We start from the raw sequence: 20,297 nt of genomic DNA, 5'->3' as shown, positions 1-20,297 counted from the left end.
GGATTGCTTATTTTGATGAGGCCAATCTGCCCCCAAGGGGGGCAGAAACCACTAGACACCAGGGATTTTTTTTTGTTTTCGTGAATTTCACGCAAGGGGAGTGACCCCTTAGGCAAGGGTCGCTCCCCTGGGGGGGGGGAATTATTTTAGGCCATTTCTGCCCCCCTGGGGGGTAGATCAGCCTATTTTGATTAGGCCGATCTGCCCCCAAGGGGGGCAGAAACCACTATGCACCAGGGATTTTTTGTTTTTTTTGTTTTACAGATGGGGAGCGACCCCCTTGGACAAGGTCGCTCCCCTGGAGGGGAAAAATGTATTTAGGCCATTTCTGCCCCCTTTGGGGGCAGATCGGCCGTTTTTTGCTATGCCAATCTGCCCCCAAGGGGGGCAGAAACCACTAGGCGCTGGGGATTTTATTTTTGGCGCCAATGTCACGCAGGGGGAGTGACCCCGTACGCAAGGGTCGCTCCCAGGGGGGAGAAGGCGGGTTGGGGGGCAAATTTATTTTAGTCTATTTCTGCCCCCAGGGGGGTCAGAAACCTCTGGGCGCCAGGGCAATTTTTTTTTTTTTTTTTAGATGGGGAGCGACCCATTAGGCAAGGGTCGATTTTCCCCCCCCGCTTAGGCCTACCCACAGAAGTGAGGTACCATTTTTATGGGAACACTGGGTGGAAGGAAATTTGTGGCTCCTCTCAGATTCCAGAACTTTCTGTCACCGAAATGAGAGGAAAAAGTGTTTTTTGGGCAAAATGTTGATGTTTGCAAAGGATTCTGGGTAACAGAACCTGGTCAGAGCCCCACAAGTCACCCCATCTTGGATTCCCCTAGGTTTCTAGTTTTCAAAAATGCGCTGGTTTGCTAGGTTTCCCCAGGTGCCGGCTGAGCTAGAGGCCAAAATCCACAAGTAGGCACTGTTTTCTATGAAAAAATGTGATGTGTCCACGTTGTGTTTTGGGCCATTTCCTTTCGTGGGCGCTAGTCCTACCCACACAAGTGAGGTATAATTTTTATTGGGAGACTTGGGGGAACGCTGGGTGGAAGGAAATTTGTGGCTCCTCTCAGATTACAGAACTCTCTGTCACCGAAATGAGAGGAAAAAGTGTTTTTTTGGCCAAATCTTGAGGTTTGCAAAGGATTCTGGGTAACAAAACCTGGTCAGAGCCCCACAAGTCACCCCATCTTGAATTCCCCTAGATCTCTAGTTTTCAAAAATGCACAGGTTTGGTAGGTTTCCCTAGGTGCCGGCTGAGCTAGAGGCCAAAATCTACAGGTAGGCACTTTGTAAAAAACACCTCTGTTTTCTTTAAAAAAATGTGATGTGTGCACGTTGCATTTTCGGGCATTTCCTGTTGCGGGCGCTAGGCCTACCCACACAAGTGAGGTATAATTTTTATCGGGAGACTTGGGGGAACATAGATTAGCAAAACAAGTGTTATTGCCTCTTGTCTTTCTCTACATTTCTTCCTTCCAAATATAAGAGAGTGTGTAAAAAAGTCATCTATTTGAGAAATGCCCTGTAATTCACATGCTAGTATGGTCACCCCGGAATTCAGAGATGTGCAAATAACCACTGCTCCTCAACACCTTATCTTGTGCCCTTTTTGGAAATACAAAGGTTTTCTTGATAGCTATTTTTGACTCTTTATATTTCAGCAAATGAATTGCTGTATACCCGGTATAGAATGAAAACGCACTGCAGGGTGCAGATCATTTATTGGCTCTGGGTACCTTGGGTTCTTGATGAACCTACAAGCCCTATATATTCCCGCAACCAGAGGAGTCCAGCAGACGTAATGGTATATTGCTTTCGCAAATCTGACATTGCAGGAAAAAGTTACAGAGTAAAACGTAGAGAAAAATTGCTGTTTTTTTCACCTCAATTTAAATATTTTTCTTTTTCAGTTGTTATTTTCTGTAGGAAACCCTTGTAGGATCTACACAAATGACCCCTTGCTGAATTCAGCATTTTGTCTACTTTTCAGAAATGTTTAGGTGTCTGGGATCCAGCATTGGTTTCATGCCCATTTCTGTCACTGACTGGAAGGAGGCTGAAAGCACAAAAAATAGTAAAAATGGGGTATGTCCCAGTAAAATGCCAAAATTGTGTTGAAAAATTGGGTTTTCTGATTCAAGTCTGCCTGTTCCTGAAAGCTGGGAAGCTGGTGATTTTAGCACCGCAAACCCTTTCTTGATGCCATTTTCAGGGAAAAAACCACAAGCCTTCTTCTGCAGCCACTTTTTCCCATTTGTTTTAAAAAAACGAAATTTTCACTGTATTTTGCCGTCCTTCAGGGGAACCCACAAAGTCTGGGTACCTCTAGAATCCCTAGGATGTTGGGGAAAAAAAGGACGCAAATTTGGCTTGGCTAGCTTATGTGGACAAAAAGTTATGAGGGCCTAAGCGCAAACTGCCCCAAATAGCCAAAAAAAGGCCTGGCACAGGAGGGGGAAAAGGCCTGGCAGCGAAGGGGTTAAAGAATGACCTTGGCATGGGTACAAAGGCCTTGGTGGGAGGGGGTGATCAAGATCATCTATACTGTAACTCAAGAGCCTTAACCACTCAATTAGATTGGCCAGGAATTCTGTACCAGAAAGACATATCATGCTTATTGTAGATAAACACTCACCCACCTGGGTTGCCCCTTCGTGGCATGCTTTCTCATTGGGTTCTTTCCCGTTCTGCTGCTGAACTAGGCGTTCTGCTACCTGTGAACTACACAGGAGCACTAGATGGTGTTCAAACAATGTGTCCAATAGGATAGGAGCTATGTTGGAGGTTAAACATATCTTAATAGTGGCAGTTAAATGCTTTAATATGTACACTAGCTGTTATGGAACTAAAAAAAAGGTTCAGTGGCCTAGGCTTCCTTTTTGGTGTACATGTTTCTACCACCCTTCCCTGTGGTTTTGTCAGGACCATATCTTATACTCCTGAAGACCACTTCTTACGTATGTGCACAATGCTATCCGATCACGTACTATCAATGCCACAGTGAAAAGAATGCACCTGTCTGGTGTCTGTTCCATTGTTTCTGTAAAAAAATAAAAGGGTTAGCTTGGAAATTCCTAGAACAGTGGTTCCCAACCTGTGATCTGCGGCCTTCCAGGGGTCCATGACACTTTCCCAGGGGGTCCGCAGCCCTGGGCAGGCAGGCAGGCACTTATCTAGCTGGGGCCTCTCACAGAAACACATGCATGTTTTTGTATTTATTACTTCCTTTTTTGCAGCAGTTCTAAAAGCACTGCAATGTTCCACGTGCATCCAGTATCTTTCGCGCAAAACTAAAAGCGCCAAGATATCTGTGATGATTAATGTACCTGCTGGAGAGAGATTGGGGTTTTGTCTAGTGCGGCGGTTCCTAGGTGTAGGTGACACATTACCAGAGGGTCCACAGCCATGGGCAGGCTGGCAGGCAGGCTCTGCTCCAGCTGGGGCCTCTGACAGAAACATATGTGTTTTTGTATTTATTACTTACTTTGTGCAGCAGTTTTAAAAACACTGCAAAGTTCCTTGTACATCCAGCATCTTTCGGGCAAAAATAAAAGCACCAAGGTAACTCTGGTGATTAGTGTACCTGCTGGAAAGAGATTGGGGTTTCGTTTAGTAGTAGTTTTGAACCATCTAAGGTAGCAGAGATGTTTAATATGCCTGCTGCAAAGAACTTGTACAATGCAGATCACAGAGCAGTATTTTATGTGCCAAGGATTACTTCTTTTGTGACAGATATTTTTGTTAATGTGAAGTTCATACATTACTATTATATAGCACAGTGAGCTAAGAACTGCCATCAAAGAGCTGCATGCAAACTGCCTGGTACGGGTTAGAAAGTTATGTTTTTTTTCCCTAGTCTTTCGTTATCCTTATGCTGCTAAAAAGGTTTGCTTGCGTAGAAATACATTCTTATTAATAAACTCAACCCTAACCACTGTGTTACTTTCTGAATCCTTAGCTTGTGCTTCTCCTGGCCAAGCACACTTAGGAAATGCCTACCATTGTGGATGGCATGCAAATCCTACATGTTTTAGTCCCCTGTCAAGTGATCCAACACCCTACACTGGTATGAAAGGTGCTATAAAACAAATGAATTATATTTGACAGAGAGGCTATGGAGAGATGAGAGGCCCTTATGGTGTTACTTCCTTTCTCCACCACATATTTATGTGAAAAAGCTTTCACATATCGTATGGGCCTAAAAAATAAAAACAGAATTTGCTTGGAAAATTTAGAATCTGACCTGAGGATTCAGCTTTCCTAAATAATACCAAACATTGAAAAGTTAGTCATCAAGATGCAGCGCCAGCTTTACCATTTAAATGTTTCAAATTTTTTTGCGTACTTTTTTTCACTATAAAATAATCATATTTTTAGTAATTCAAGTACTTCTGTCGTGTGTATTTTTGTGAATTACTGTTTTTAAGGTTTGGAATTTAAATCGTATAAATTGCTTATGGCTCCCCGTGCTTCCAGTAGTTATTCAGTCGGGGGTCCTCAGGAGTCGAAAGGTTGGGAACCACTGTCTTAGGACACTACCAATTGTGTACCCTAATGTGATGAAAACATAAATAAATCACAAAATAGTGAGCATTTTCATTGCACACAATGGATGTATTCCCAAGTGTATACATGTACTCTTACACTACTGTACACACAAAAATACAGACATATGAGAACATTGAGTAATGCCCCCTGGGACCACGGATGTGCAGCGGGCCTGTAGTCACAGTCTGTGTAAGTAGAAAACAGAAAGCAAGTATGCCGCACTAATATGCCTATGTTATTTTCATCCTTTAATAAAGATCCACTCGTCCAAGCCATACTGACATCAGATTCCCCTCCTGGCCCTATCACCTAAAAGAACGTAATCCGTGCCAGCATGTTGAGAGCTATCTCAACATGTGGGTTTTTAAACTCTGAAGTGGAGTCCCTTGCAAGACGCGTTGCACGCAGGTAGTGCAGAGGCTGATGGGTAGTGGTCCAGTGGACAGTCTACCCTACAAAAATGCGGGTTGCAAGTTGGACCATTTCCTGCTTCTGGGATCACACTTAAAGTTCTAAGTTATGGGGAGAATCTCTATATATGCGATGACATTGAGTGAGCTAGAGCCAAAAAGGCTTGTGCTAAATAAAAGTTATATTAAGGGTTCTGGCTGAAGAGTTAAAATTATAGAATTATATCCACGCAGGGGTGGCTACTGTGTGGGCAAAGCGGCAGGGGGCACAAAAAACTTTACAAATAAAAAAAAAGTAAGAAAAAAAAAAAGTACCTCACTCGCTGCCTACACCATGGTACGCCACTCCTCGGGTCCTCACTCACAGCAGGCGCAGGTTCCCAGCCTGCCCTGTGGCCAATCTTAACACTGCTCTCATGATGCTAGCAGCATTAGTATTGGCCGGAGCGCCCTGGCTTTGCGCTCCTAGGCAGACTGGGAGCCTGAGCCTGCTGCCGGCAATACAGTTTTGGTTGGAGAGAGCTCAGTGCGCCTGTGTGTTTGGCCGTCCTGAGACGGTCAGCCAAACACACATGCGCACTGAGGGGAGTACACACCACACCCTTCAGTGCTTGTCGTCCTTATGGCCCACCCCGTGAAAAATAAAACCGATAAAAAACATTGTTGATTATTTTTTATAGTGTTAAATTTGCAGCTGGTTAGTGGGAGGCGGGGGCTAGGAGTCACCACCTTATCGAAGTATCAGTGTTAAGAAAACACACAGGAGATTGATAGAAAAATAATAACCATACCAGAGGGAAACCCAAAATAGCAATACACACAACCAAAAACCAATAAACGTGGAAAAACATGCTCAAGAGCAACTCAGAGGTAATGAAAACAATAAACATTGGTAAATACCAAGTGTTGGGACAAAAATGCTAAGGGAACCAAAATACTGTAAATGAGTATTACATAAAAGAGAAAAAAAGTTTTTAAAAAACAAACATTTTTTTATGACAAAAGTTAGCATATAGCAGAAGGCTTCAGCACAGTCTTACTATGATGTCCAGGTTAGGAGGCAAATTGGCTCATGGGATATTATTGTTCAGACCAAATACCTGGGTATTTAATTAAAACAAATCACCGTTGTTCTCTTTCGAGGACTCCTCATTCACAGTTGGTGGTTAATGAAATATGTTCGAAGACCATCCATTTTAGTCTCTTACGGCATGGCCCTTCTCAACGAAGTGTGCGAACATCTTTGTTGCATTGCGCTCACAACTTAAGTTGCTTTGGTGTTCTGTAATCCTTGTTTTAACCTTAAGTGTGGTCATGCCAGTGTAGTTTAGATTACACAGGCATGTGATCGTATACACTACCCTTGCGGTACTGCAATTTGTAAATTGTTTTAGTTCCAACTGTATCTTAACTCCCCAAGTTCACTACTTTTATGTTTTCCGTCAGGAGACACATTGCAACTTCCTAAAAGATAAAGGGGCTCATTCTGAGCCCGGCGGGTGGCGGGAGCCGCCCGCCTGGAGGGAGCCGCCAAATGACCGCACCGCGGTCAAAAGACCGCGGCGGCCATTCAGACATTTCCTCTGGGCCGGCGGGCGCTCTCCAAAAGAGCGCCCGCCGGCCCAGAGGAAATGCCCCTGCAACGAGGACGCCGGCTCAGAATTGAGCCGGCGTAGTTGCAGGGGTGCGACGGGTGCAGTTTGCACCCGTCGCGTATTTCAGTGTCTGCATTGCAGACACTGAAATACACAGTGGGGCCCTCTTACGGGGGCCCCGCGGCACCCCCTACCTCCATCCTGTTCCTGGCGGGCGAACCGCCAGGAACAGGATGGCGGTAGGGGGTGTCAGAATCCCCCATGGCGGCGCAGCAAGCTGCGCCGCCATGGGGGATTCCAAGGGCAGCGGAAAACCGGCGGGAGACCGCCGGTTTTCCTTGTCTGACCGCGGCCGAACCGCCGCGGTCAGAATGCCCTGCGGGGCACTGCCGGTCTGTCGGCGGTGCTCCCGCCGACCCTGGCCCCGGCGGTCTGACACCGCCGGGGTCAGAATGACCCCCAAAGTCCTTCTAGTTTTGGGAGGGTCCCTACAGGTGTCAGACTAGGTTGTTTCAAGGGTCGGGTGTGGACTATTGCGTCTCTGAGGCTTCCATCTCCTTTATGTGAAAACATTGGTTTCAGAAAATTCAGGGTACCACTGTTCAAAGTTTTCCAATTTTTATTGATTATCTTACTGACTTTATCAGAGGCCACATTAACCGTTGTCACGCAGATTAAGAGATCTCCTGTCTTTCTCTGCAGAATATTTTCCAAGAGAGCCTCTCTGTAGTTGTTTGGGCCTTCTTCAAGGATTTCTGAATCTCTCTTCCCGGATAATTCCTGACTTTAAACTTCTTAGCAAGATTAATTACTTGTGTTTTCTAATCCTGTATGTCGATGCAGTTATGCCTTAATCTCAGAAACTGCCCAAAAGATAGGTTCTTCCTCAGGCGGTGGGGATGAAAACAGTTGAACTGTAGAAGACAGATCTGTGCTGTGGGTTTTTCATGTGCAGTTGTTTTCAATTTATCACCCTCCGCTCTCTTGTTCAGATCCAAAAACACCAAATCTGAATGTCTCATGGAATGAGTGAATTTCAAAAAATCGTCTGTGTTGAACCAATTCACAAAGTGAATGCCTCAAGAAGAGGTATATTGACAACATTCTGCTCATTTGGGAAGGCGATGACAGCAGAACCACAGCACGGCACAAGAGGAGGATGTTGGGAATGAGAATAGGTGCAAGCTGCAGTTCTCAATACATTTGCATTACAAATGCCTTTCCTTCAGGAGTCAATGAGAGTTGATTAATGTTTTAAAATATTTATTTTATCCTAAGTATTTTTTATTAATCATTTAAATTTACAGAACATAGCATGAAGAGTGTCCCGAAGTTTTCCCTTATTAAAATTTTCTAAAACATTTTAGTCTATGAATAAAATAAACAAAAATTCTAATAGCAGCCTGGTCTGCAAAACTATCGGTACTCAGAAAGAATACTGTAACAGACTTCTAGCTAGAGAACAGTCTAGGCAGCAATCAAATCTTACTTTGTCAAGAGCTCAGAGAGAGATAGAGTGTGTGTGTCTCGGTCTGAGAGTGAGTCTGGTAAAGCCTGCCCTCTTCTAACAGCCAATTCTCCCCACACCCCCCTGCCTTTTCCCTTGGCACACAATCATACACGTAACGTGAAAAACACTATTTAACAAGTTGTTTCATTCAAGATGATAGACATCCAGTCAGGTGCTATATTTTCTTGGAAACACTTTGTCAATGTGACTTTTTGAACAAATAGCAGTTTAAACATGCAGCACAGTTTGTCCCTTTTAATATTACTCTGGAAACATAAGCGTTCTTTCCAGTGCACTTCACTCTCTGACTTTTAAGTTCATTCTTATTTCATCACTTCCATTGTCACGCATCTTCACACCGTAAGCTTTTTCATAAAGAAGCAAATTATAGATTAGTTTAGCAAGTTTTGGGATTCTAATGCAGGTCAGCTGGATAGAAAGAATAAAATTATATAGTTTTCTTTGTTATAGGAAGAAGTTGGCGTCATGCGTAGGCATTGCAAAGGTTAAGACAGAAACACTTCTGCTAAACTAAAGTATTTTAGACTTTGTCAAATCAAGCAAGTCAAATAAATGCAGGTCATTCAAAGTTTAGAAACGAAAGAGCGCATTGTAATTGTGGCTTTTGGTTTGGCCTCGTTTTCAAATGTACGTGTTATTTACTCATTGGATTTTATTTTCCACTAAAAACTTTAGCAATATTAATTTGGCAGGTCACTATTTAAAGCCACCTGTGACTGAATACAAACGCAGGGAAGGTCAAAGTTGCAGGTAACAGGATTACAACATCCCTGTATTTGCGTTCCTAAACGGGGAAATTGATATTTTTTTGTCCAAATAAACCAGTGCTTGGTAAAGGAACTTCTAGTGCTTTATAGAAATCCCCTTTGGGAAGACATCAGGGGCAGAGGACAGGTATGTACACCACCACCTGCTTCCCCCAAGGTTGCCCAATACAATTCCCAAAGAGGAGGCTGTTCAAGTGGGACATCTCCCTGTTAGGAATCTGTTATGACCACCTTTGAATACTCTGTACCTTATCAGTGGTTTGTGAGCACAACTGCAGCCACAACCTATCAATACATACCACTGTAACTCGCAGTTAGGTGGGGGCGCAGCCTTCACATGCCCCCCATTACCTGATTCGAAATAATTGCTTGGCCCATTTTGAGAGTTTAAAATGGTTTTCCGACTCACACAATGGGTTTAGCACAATGTAAATCACGGGCTTTGCGGCAATAGTGACTTTGTAAATCAGACCCAAAGGTCTCAATTTCTGTCAATGCGGTTTTCAATATTTTTTTATTTTTTCCTTAATGAGGGACTTATCACAGTTTGCGGCATATTTCCGTTATAAAGAGGATAATTAGCATTTTTAGAATTTATTTTTTGGACAAGACGTTATGAAAATAGTAACCGTTTTGTTAATTAACAAGCTAGGATTTATTTTGTCATTTCAATTGACATTATTTCGTTTTTAGTCGAAAATGTGGAAAAAATAAAGCATTTCCTTTCTTTTTTTCTATTAGAAAAAGGCTACAGAAATGCAATCGTTGTCGCTTTTGCGTGATAAGAAAAAATCAATATTATAATGGTCGCTCCTGCTCCTTTCGAGGAAGGGGAGAGATTTCTGATTAGTACACAGATCGTATTGTTTTCAGAAACAGTAACAAATGAAGGGATGTATTGGACTCATTACCATCTTAAGCATGAGCTGAATGTGATTAAGACGGGATTAATGGTCTTGCATCCTTTACAAAGGGTGGGTGGGTTGCTTGATTGTGCTCATGTTAAGAGAATTCCCACCAAAAAGCCCCTGAACATATTTTATGCAAAAGAAAAATGACGTACTTTTTGAAGTGTACTGGTGATCTGCCGTGCTGAGTTGTTGAATACTGATTGTAATGGCGTCTAGCCCGGCTCAGCAAGCTCTAGGCACAGTGCAGAACAGCAGTGTGCCACGTTTGATGACTACAGTGCAGTGTTGATTTTGACTACTACTCTGTCTCTGTTAAAACAGGTTTGTCTTCACTCTCTCTTCCCCTCCTGGTGCTGACATCCTTTTAGGTTAGCTGCCCTAACATAAGTTCGAGCCATGCAACCCACAGCATTATAAAAGGATCCAATCCTAAAAAAAAGTCTGTCTCTGCCGCATTCCTTTCAGCACTGATTTAGGGATCTTCTAGCATCAATTACTCGATTCAAAATACTTAAAACCTGATTCAGTAGAAGTGACCCTTCAAATGAAAATGCAGTACATAAGAAGATTTTGCAAGCGGTGGAGTTTCTATCCGTATGGATATTTTTTTAGTGCTGTATTCTTTTCATAGCGCATACAAGCATATCAACATTGCTTTATCAATTCATTCATTGTTGCCACACTTAAGAGCTCATTTTAATTAGTTGATGTGGTCCTATACATTCTATCCTTTCTTATTTTATATTAAATAAGTGTTATTGACCTCGTCATAACATTATCACCTTTCTGGTTCTGAATCGCAAGTACCACTTCCAATGTCTTTTAATACGACAAAGATGCACCATCATTCAAATACATAATTGTCACCCAATGGTTAAAAAAGATGGCAGACAAACCCCAAGGAAGTACAGGCAGAAAGGGGCCCAAGTGAGAAGGGAAAGGAAAAATCTACTGGGCATGGTGTGTGAGTCTCTTAGGAGAGTAGTTACAGGAGAATTAGTGTGTATGGTATCTGTATAGTACGACCCTTGTGCTGTAAAGTGTTAACGGCCTAAATACATTATTCTAGTGATTGGTGAGGTATGGGTCATTAAGACTATCAGCTTGCCATCACCATTCACCGAGGTGCTGAGGTATAGCACAAAAAAGGACTTCATTACCTCTGTAATTGACACCTCCGTAGTCAGAGCAGGATAGCCCCTGACCCTGACACCCTTAGCCTGGTTTCCCCTAGTTTTTTTTCTTTCAGACCTCCTGTTTTGCTGAACTCGTTTTTTGTTGGCTTTAGGACTCTGGGCACTTTACCACTGCTAACCAGTGCTAAAGTGTGTGTGTGTGTGTTCTCTACTTAAAACGTGGTAACATTGGCTTATCCTCAATTGGCATACTTAATTTACTTATAGGTCACTAGTAAAGTGCACTACATGTGCCCTGGGCCTGTAAATTAAATGCTGCTAGTGGGCCTGCAGCACTAATTGTGCCACCCAGGTCCGTAGCCCTTCAAACATGTCTCAGGCCTGTCATTGCAGAGCCTCTGTATGTAGTTTTAAACTGCCAAGTTGCCATGCCTCTTGCCGGGCCAAAAGCTTTGTTTTTAGGACATATAAGCCACCCACTAGGTAGGCACTCGAAGCCAAGGCAGGGTGAGCTGTATTCAAAAAGTAGGACTTGTACGTTTAAGTTTTACATGTCCTAGTAGTAAAAAACTCTTACATTTGCTTTTAATTACTGCAAGGCCTCTCTCTCCCATAGGATAACATTGTAATTATCTTACTACATGTTATAAGTATAATTTCTCATTGGGAAGTTTGGTGTCTCTGGAATCACAATTTAAAATCACAGCCAATGGTGAAATCAGATTTTATATTACAATTTGGAAAATGCCACTTTTAGCAAGTTGGCATTTTCTTACTTTAAGCATCTGGGACCTTCAGGTTATCTCTAAATACACATCTGAGTGGGTGAAAGCCAGGCTATTGTACATTCCCTCCAGACAACCTTACTCGAAGGGAGATTAGATGTGACTGATGGGTCATCCAGGGCCTGAATGGCAGTCCTGGGCAAGATGGGTGGGAGGAGCTTACATACCTGAAAGGGCTATGTCCTTACACCCACACAAAGGCCTGCATAACCCCTGTAGTGAGTCTGGAGCCAGAGAAGGAAGGTCGGGGATTCTGTGCACTTCAAAGGCCTCCCTTCTTTGAGTCTCCCCCACTTGAAGGACACTACTGGGATTAAGAACTGGACCTCAGACATCACCAACTCAGTACACTTCTGCCAGGCCAGAAAGAAGGACTGCTATGCTGCTGAAATGACTGTGACTCTGCTGGACTCCTGCTCTGCTGTGCTGGCCTGCTGCCCTCCTTGCCTGGTAGAAGGACTGGACCTGAATCTCTCCAACCAGAACCAAATTGACTCCAAGGGCTTGCATGGCTTGCCGCCTGTTCTTCTGAAGTCTCAGGGACATCAGTGACTTGTCTTCATCCTGCAACAGCCATTGGACTTTGCTTGCTGCTAGTCATGCCCTGCCTGGTGTTGCCAATCCAGACCAGGGCTTTTGGAAGTGGGTATAAATTGCTGCAAATGCCAGAAGCTGCACATCCGCGATATCAAACCAGTCAGAACTGGCGCATCTCCATCAACTCATCGCTGCTGCTTCGAGGACACCGCATCGCTAACTGCGTGATGCATCACAGCCATTCCCGATGCATTTCTGACTTTGCGCTGCTCAGAGCTGACCAGTCACCTACATCTGCAGGATCAACGCCAGCGCATTGCCTCTTTTGCTCCTTGCATCTTGTCCTCGATGTCGATGCAACTCCTAACTAAGGTACTGTTTTCAGCAGGCTACAGCTAGCCACTGTATATCACCCTCGCTCCATTTGACCTGGTCTAACGGGACCAGATAGTCCTGGTTGGAACTTTATGCTTCTATGCACTACAACTAATTTTATTCTTTAAAAATTCACATCTCGACTTATACTTACTGATTTTGTTTTTGTTGTTGTTGTCATTTTGGTCTTGTTTTGTTCATTAAATTAAGCTTTGTTTTTCTAACCAGGTGAAGCATCTTTTTGTTTGGTGTTTTCACTGTTTTACTGTTTGAAGTGTTGCACAAATACTTCACTTATTGCCTCTTAATTTAAGCTTGCTTTCCCTGGTCTAAGCTACCAGGGGGTGAGCACATGTTAAGTTAGGGTGTGTATCTGACTTACTATGATTGTGGTTCCTGCTTGGAAAAGGTGCATAACTCTGCCAACCCAAAACCCAATATCTAACATCCTATATGCTCCTCATCTTTTCAAACGTTTCTAACCTGCGGTCTAGCCTAGCATTGCATCGGACACCTGCCACTGAAATATGTCTGCACTCTTTTATTCTCAATATTATCCACCCCTACATCCCTTATATTTCAGAATACACTTGCCACATGACAGCATCCATACCAGATACTTTATTTTTCAGACTTCGTAGCCTAGCGCCTACAGCCACCAATGCATTGTCAACGTTGTCAGGTTTTCCAAGCATTGTATCTAGCGCTGTCATCATGCTCCTTTGCCCTTCAGCAATGACTCCATTTATTGTCTCTTAAAAGACGAGATATAGTTTCTCTTAGGCACAAGTTATAGTCAATTGAGGAAGCTATAAGTGTGCTTTCAAATAACTTACACTGTGTGAATGTTTCCTCTAAACTTGATGGGTTGACAGACAACACCATGTTAATATCAAGAACCCATGTTGGGTTGCAGACCTTGGTGAATGAATTTCTGTTTTTCTGCAAACCGCGGGATTTGGAGCGAATGCCAGAAAAATCAGCAGAAGTCGGTCGTTTTGAAATAGGGCTTATTAGCTTTAGCTGAATAAAGACTCTGAAAGGAGGCACTGTGTACTATAATTCCCAGAATGCCTCTGAAAGGATAAAAGGCATGTTAATGAGAACAATGTGTGCCTACAAACTGAAACCACTTGAAAAAGACAGAATGTTGAAACGCGTGGTGTTGTTTGATATGCTGCTCTGTGAATAAATGGAATCTGCTACTTAAAGCCGCAGGGAGTGCCACATTTTCTGTTTGGTAATAATTTGTAAGAGTCGTGGTCTCAACTCTGTGTTGGCACCTGCAGTAAGAGCGCTCCACAGTTCAGACCAATTGCAGTGAGTATATATAGACAAATAAATAAATATATATATATATATATATATATATATATATATATATATATATATATATTGTTTATAACGTTATGCAACTATGATTACTCACTGAAAAACTGCTTTAAAACAGAAAAACCTTTTCCAAGAGCACTGCATGCTTTGCTTGCAGTAGTTTCAAAATACATGGACTGGGCGTTGCATGTGTTAGGCCACTATATCTCAAATATATGAAATATTTACCTTTCTTTGCTTTATTTAAAAAAGAATGACATTAAAATAATTGTTAAACTAAATGTTAGTTAGTTTGGTGTTCATGTCCAGGAGCCATCTGTAATGTACATATTATAATTACCAGAGACTGTTTACATTTTGCTTTACACTCTATGGTGTTAAGCATAATGGTTTTTGACCTGAGCCTTTGCAATCTCCAGTTGTACTTCAGAATATAAAATTTTTGAGGCATTCCAAAAAATGCATCATTTTAACATCTCTGCAGTAATTGCACGTCTCGTCACGCCCATTTACAAGAGACCGAAGTGGTCAGGGACCCTGTTTTGTTTCGTAAAGTAAACACCGTATTTTGAGAAATGTTCCTAAAGTTTGTGAAATGCTGTTTCTTTGGGAATACATGCTGTCTCCATATGAAGCACTTTGTATGGCAGGATATTGACAACCACAATACCCACAATTTTCCTCTCTGTTTACATGCAGCTAGGAGCTATGGCCGGAGACGAGGTAAAGAAACATGTATTGATATTTCTATTATTTTATGATTTTATAATTTCTTGTTGTCGCCTGGTTGCCATTTAAAAAGTACTGCTGTTTTGCTATGATTCATAACGATCATGCTATTCAATTATTTTGAGTGATTTGCTTCATTCCAAATGATATTACTTTTAATTTACTTTTAATTTTATTCTGATTTAGGTATAATGCTGAATGTTTAATTTGTACCTAACGTTATGTTATTTTATAAGTGGAGTATTTGTATTGTATCTACAGTTAAAACATCTAGAAAAAAATCACTTGCACTTTAACATTCCTATTTTTCAAATTTTACATTAAACTAATATTGTCAGGAAGTCGGCAATCCAAATCATTATAGATGGTTGAGGGTACATGAGTTCACGTTATATTTCCGTATCTTGGAGTTCTGATATCAAAGGATAGTTGTTGTGTTTGAAGGGCTGCATGTATTAGTGTTTGTGCTTGCAGAGCAAAGAGCGCTAAACCTAGTTCTAGAGCAGTGGAGTGCTGAAGAGGGGCTGTGGCCACGGTAACATTCATTTGTTGAGGGATGATCAAAAGAAGACTGTTGTGTTAGGCGTAAAGCTCTTTGAAGAGCTGTGCCTTCAGCTTTTTCCTGAATTATAGAATGCTGCTCTAATGTTGCTAGGAATACTGTTCAAGATCCCGGTAGCATGTAAAGAAAAGCTTTGCATTCTGTTTATTTTCGTTTTGTCTTCAGTCTGGGCTCATAGTCTGGTGTTGTCCCCTAGATGTGGCTAACTTATTTATCAAGTAGACTGGGGTCTTGTTGAGGGCATTATAAGTGATTAGGCTTGCCTTGAAGGTGATTCAGGATGGAAGGTGTGTTGTACGTAGTGTGTCTTGAGGTTTCAGTCAGTGTTAATTGCATTTTCACACGGGCATCAAGCGGACACTGGTGGGGATTTGAACGGCAACAAGTCAGTTGCACTCTGAGTCAGATGGACACTGCTTGCCGTGGGTGACAACGAGTAAAATAAGTGACACCTTGTCTTCTCATCGTGAAGTCTCGTACTACATTTGGTGATGAGTGGACGCCATTCACCGGCACACCCATTCAGTGGCACCTTTTTGAAGGATTTTTGTGGCATTTTCCATGAGTGAACTCTGGGGACGATTCGACTCCTGGTGCTTTCTTCGCTACAGACTTGAGGAGACCTCCTTCCAGTGTCCGGCACAGGGTGCAGTGAGGCACAATATGGTGCTGTGGCATTTGGGGGGGACAGCGCATGTCTACACTTGTGCATCACTGCATGCACATCATGTGCGCATTTATTTAGTTTAACGTGCAGTCTTCAGCACAACACATTGTGTGTGGAAGCCATATTGCTTGTTGCTGCCACTGGATCAATTAAGCTACATCGCTTTGGCTGCTCAGCAGTATTATGTTGTTACTAGTTTCAGCAGTTGATGGGCAAAGCCTACCGGGCATTAACATACTGGACCCACAAGTAAATAGAGTTTTTTTGATTATGGGACTTAAAAAAAAAAAAAAAAAAAATATATATATATATATATATATATATATATATATATATATATGTATTAACAGTGTTGTGTTTTTGGTTGGTGACTCGCATTTTGAGTACTGTTTAGCCCCTCATACTGGTTTGTGCTGTAGGTTCACCATAACATTGACTATTTACAACTTGGTATTTGCTTATAGCCAGTGCTAATCAAATTACCCAACCACCACCATTCCTTGCCAAACCAGGTAAACCAGTCATTAAGTGGGTACAGTGGTTCAGGCAGTTTGAGTACCTTTTGGTGGCCATTTATGCCAATAGAAATTTACTCCTGTACACAAATGTCCACTATTTTTTGGAAGTTTGGGGTAAGCAGCTCAGCAGATATTTTTGTTAGTTTGCCACCAATACCTCCCCCCAAGGAGATACTCCGTGGGATGTGTATTTAAAGGCATAATGAGACTGAAGAAGCAATTTTCTGATGAACCTAGCATAATGTTGGAACACCACAATTTGTATAGACGCAAGCAACTTTCAGATGAGAATGTGGAGGAGTATATTTCATCTCTCAGAGTATTGGGGATTTCGTGTGAATTTGGAAGAATCTAGATAATTACAGTTGGGAACAATTTGTTTTTCACATGCACACCAAGGAAGATCCAAGAGAGATTACTTATTTGTAGAAACTCGTCACTTCCTAAAGTTATTGACTTGGTTCTTAGTATAGAAAGTTCAGCAGTATGGACCAAGGTCATGCATGCGGAATACACCACTGGGGTGAAAGTTGTGCCCTCAACAAACATGGACCAGTATGAGTCATTATGTATGGTCAACACTACAGGGAGTGCAGAATTATTAGGCAAGTTGTATTTTTGAGGATTAATTTTATTATTGAACAACAACCATGTTCTCAATGAACCCAAAAAACTCATTAATATCAAAGCTGAATATTTTTGGAAGTAGTTTTTAGTTTGTTTTTAGTTTTAGCTATGTTAGGGGGATATCTGTGTGTGCAGGTGACTATTACTGTGCATAATTATTAGGCAACTTAACAAAAAAAAAATATATACCCATTTCAAATATTTATTATTACCAGTGAAACCAATATAACATCTCAACATTCACAAATATACATTTCTGACATTCAAAAACAAAACAAAAACAAATCAGTGACCAATATAGCCACCTTTCTTTGCAAGGACACTCAAAAGCCTGCCATCCATGGATTCTGTCAGTGTTTTGATCTGTTCACCATCAACATTGCGTGCAGCAGCAACCACAGCCTCCCAGACACTGTTCAGAGAGGTGTACTGTTTTCCCGCCTTGTAAATCTCACATTTGATGATGGACCACAGGTTCTCAATGGGGTTCAGATCAGGTGAACAAGGAGGCCATGTCATTAGATTTCCTTCTTTTATACCCTTTCTTGCCAGCCACGCTGTGGAGTACTTGGACGCGTGTGATGGAGCATTGTCCTGCATGAAAATCATGTTTTTCTTGAAGGATGCAGACTTCTTCCTGTACCACTGCTTGAAGAAGGTCTTCCAGGAACTGGCAGTAGGACTGGGAGTTGAGCTTGACTCCATCCTCAACCCGAAAAGGCCCCACAAGCTCATCTTTGATGATACCAGCCCAAACCAGTACTCCACCTCCACCTTGCTGGCGTCTGAGTTTGACTGGAGCTCTCTGCCCTTTACCAATCCAGCCACGGGCCCATCCATCTGGCCCATCAAGACTCACTCTCATTTCATCAGTCCATAAAACCTTAGAAAAATCAGTCTTGAGATATTTATTGGCCCAGTCTTGATGTTTCAGCTTGTGTGTCTTGTTCAGTGGTGGTCGTCTTTCAGCCTTTCTTACCTTGGCCATGTCTCTGAGTATTGCACACCTTGTGCTTTTGGGCACTCCAGTGATGTTGCAGCTCTGAAATATGGCCAAACTGGTGGCAAGTGGCATCGTGGCAGCTGCACGCTTGACTTTTCTCAGTTCATGGGCAGTTATTTTGCGCCCTGGTTTTTCCACACGCTTCTTGCGACCCTGTTGACTATTTTGAATGAAACGCTTGATTGTTCGATGATCACGCTTCAGAAGCTTTGCAATTTTAAGAGTGCTGCATCCCTCTGCAAGATATCTCACTATTTTTGACTTTTCGGAGCCTTTCAAGTCCTTCTTTTGACCCATTTTGCCAAAGGAAAGGAAGTTGCCTAATAATTATGCACACCTGATATAGGGTGTTGATGTCATTAGACCACACCCCTTCTCATTACAGAGATGCACATCACCTAATATGCTTAATTGGTAGTAGGCTTTCGAGCCTATACAGCTTGGAGTAAGACAACATGCATAAAGGAAAAATCTACTGGGCATGGTGTGTTCAAAATACTCATTTGCCTAATAAATTCTGCACTCCCTGTAAATGTAAAATGTCTAAAGTTGTAAACAAAAAAGCATCAACTTATTGATACAGATGTGGATCTAAGACTCATAAGCAATTTCCCCCGGTTGCCCAGCATTGGGCAGACAGTGCCTTATTTGTAAGAAAACAGATAATTTTCCAAATGTTTTCAGGAGTAACAAGAAGACATGAAGAGTTGTTAGTGTTGACCTTAAAGTAGACACATATTCTGATTCACTCAACAATGTAATTTTAATGATGATAAGGTTAAAAAGGTTAATGGAGCGTTGTGTACAACTATTATTAAAGGTATTCCTTTTCAGGTCGTGGTGGATTCTGGATTGCCGATAGCTATTCTAAGAGGCACTACCTTTTAGTATTGGGGTAAAGATGTTTCATTGTCGCATTCAGATATGAACCCCAAAGCGTTTGGGGAGAAAGACGAGATGGTTTGGATATCCTGTCTAAAGTGCAGGGTTTAGGCCCAGAAACACACATGAAAGTGCATGTAGCTCTGACAGGCAAGAACATATTTGGTTGGCAAGACTTGGCACACATGGGTCTGTATCTTGTACCAGGAGCTGAGAACTCTGTGATGGTTGGTGATTTGCTTGTGTGCCATGTGGACTGTGGGGAGATTTCAGACAAACGTAATTCTGGCTAAGTTTCAATCAGTATTTAGCAACCAAATAGGATTGGTGACCGGAGTGAAAAACCATAAAAAAACTGGCTCCTGGCTTGCAGCCTGTGGCACACAAAGCAAGGTCTGTTCCCATCAGTGTCATGGAAGAGTTAAAGAACGTGCTTCACAATTTATGTGCACAAGGGATCATTCGGTCTACAGATTCATCACAGTGGGTGGCACCCATAGTAGTTGCATGAAAAATATCGGGGAGGTCAGGTTATGTGCCGACTTAAATGCCCTAAATAAGAATATTATTGTGGACTGCCACCTCTGCCCGAAATTAGCAAGTTCCTGGCGAATCTGGCGGGGGTATGAATTAAGTGGTTTTCTCAAATAGATTTGCAGTCAGCTTACCACCAGATCTCACTAACTGAAGAGTCTCAAGAGTTGATGATGTTTGTAACCCCCTTTGGTGCCTATACGTTTCTGAGACTACTGTTTGGACTGGCCTCAGCGACCAGTGTGTTTCAGAAACGAATGGACACATTGTTCAAAGGCATCAGCAGGGCACAAGGATATCAAGGCGACATTCTAATACAGACAGACTCTGAAGGAACATAATGAAGTATTGAAAGATGTGTTAACCATCTTGGTTAAGAGAGACATGACAGTCAGACCTGAAAAGTGTAAATTTGCAACTAATTAATTAGAATACTTGGATCATGTAGTGTCGTCCATGGGCATAAAACCAACGTTTTCAGTAATTAGAGCAATTACTGATGCCAAAGCACCCACAGATAAAGATACCCTCCGTTCGTTCCTAGTATTAGCAGAGTACTATGCAGGATTATAGCTAAACTGTTGAACCTTTACGAGTTTGCTTAGGAAAGGCCAGGTGTTTAAGTAGTCTGAAGAGTTGGAAAATGCATTTGTCAAGATCAAATAATTCTAACAGCTCCTGGAGTACATGCTTTCCAGGAGGGTTATAACAGTGGATGTGAGTGTTTAGGGGTTAGGTGCTGTCTCAGCCAGAGAATGAATGGGCAGGAACAAACCGTAGCATTTGCATCAAGAGCTCCGAAACAGTTTGAGCGTCAATACAGTATGATGATGTAGAATGGGTAGCTTTGGTGGAT

The 20,297-nt window shown here is 42.2% G+C and overlaps 1 protein-coding gene across 8 annotated transcripts in view; it reads left to right on the top strand.

Moving 5' to 3' along the window:
• The window catches only part of CPEB3 (cytoplasmic polyadenylation element binding protein 3), a 543,123-nt gene that overhangs the window by 293,271 nt on the left and 229,555 nt on the right, over positions 1 to 20,297 (top strand). For 6 of the 8 annotated variants that reach the window (XM_069239797.1, XM_069239803.1, XM_069239798.1 and 3 more), the window contains exon 5: positions 14,619 to 14,642. The exons of the other annotated variants lie outside the window; for them this stretch is intronic. In XM_069239797.1, coding sequence (XP_069095898.1) covers positions 14,619 to 14,642 — 24 coding nt within the window. The remainder of the gene's footprint in view (positions 1 to 14,618; positions 14,643 to 20,297) is intronic. 8 annotated transcript variants of the gene reach the window in all.

This window comes from Pleurodeles waltl, chromosome 6 (genome assembly GCF_031143425.1).
Source record: "Pleurodeles waltl isolate 20211129_DDA chromosome 6, aPleWal1.hap1.20221129, whole genome shotgun sequence".
Classification (NCBI taxonomy): Eukaryota; Metazoa; Chordata; class Amphibia; order Caudata; family Salamandridae; genus Pleurodeles; species Pleurodeles waltl.
This window is presented reverse-complemented; position numbering and strand designations above follow the sequence as displayed.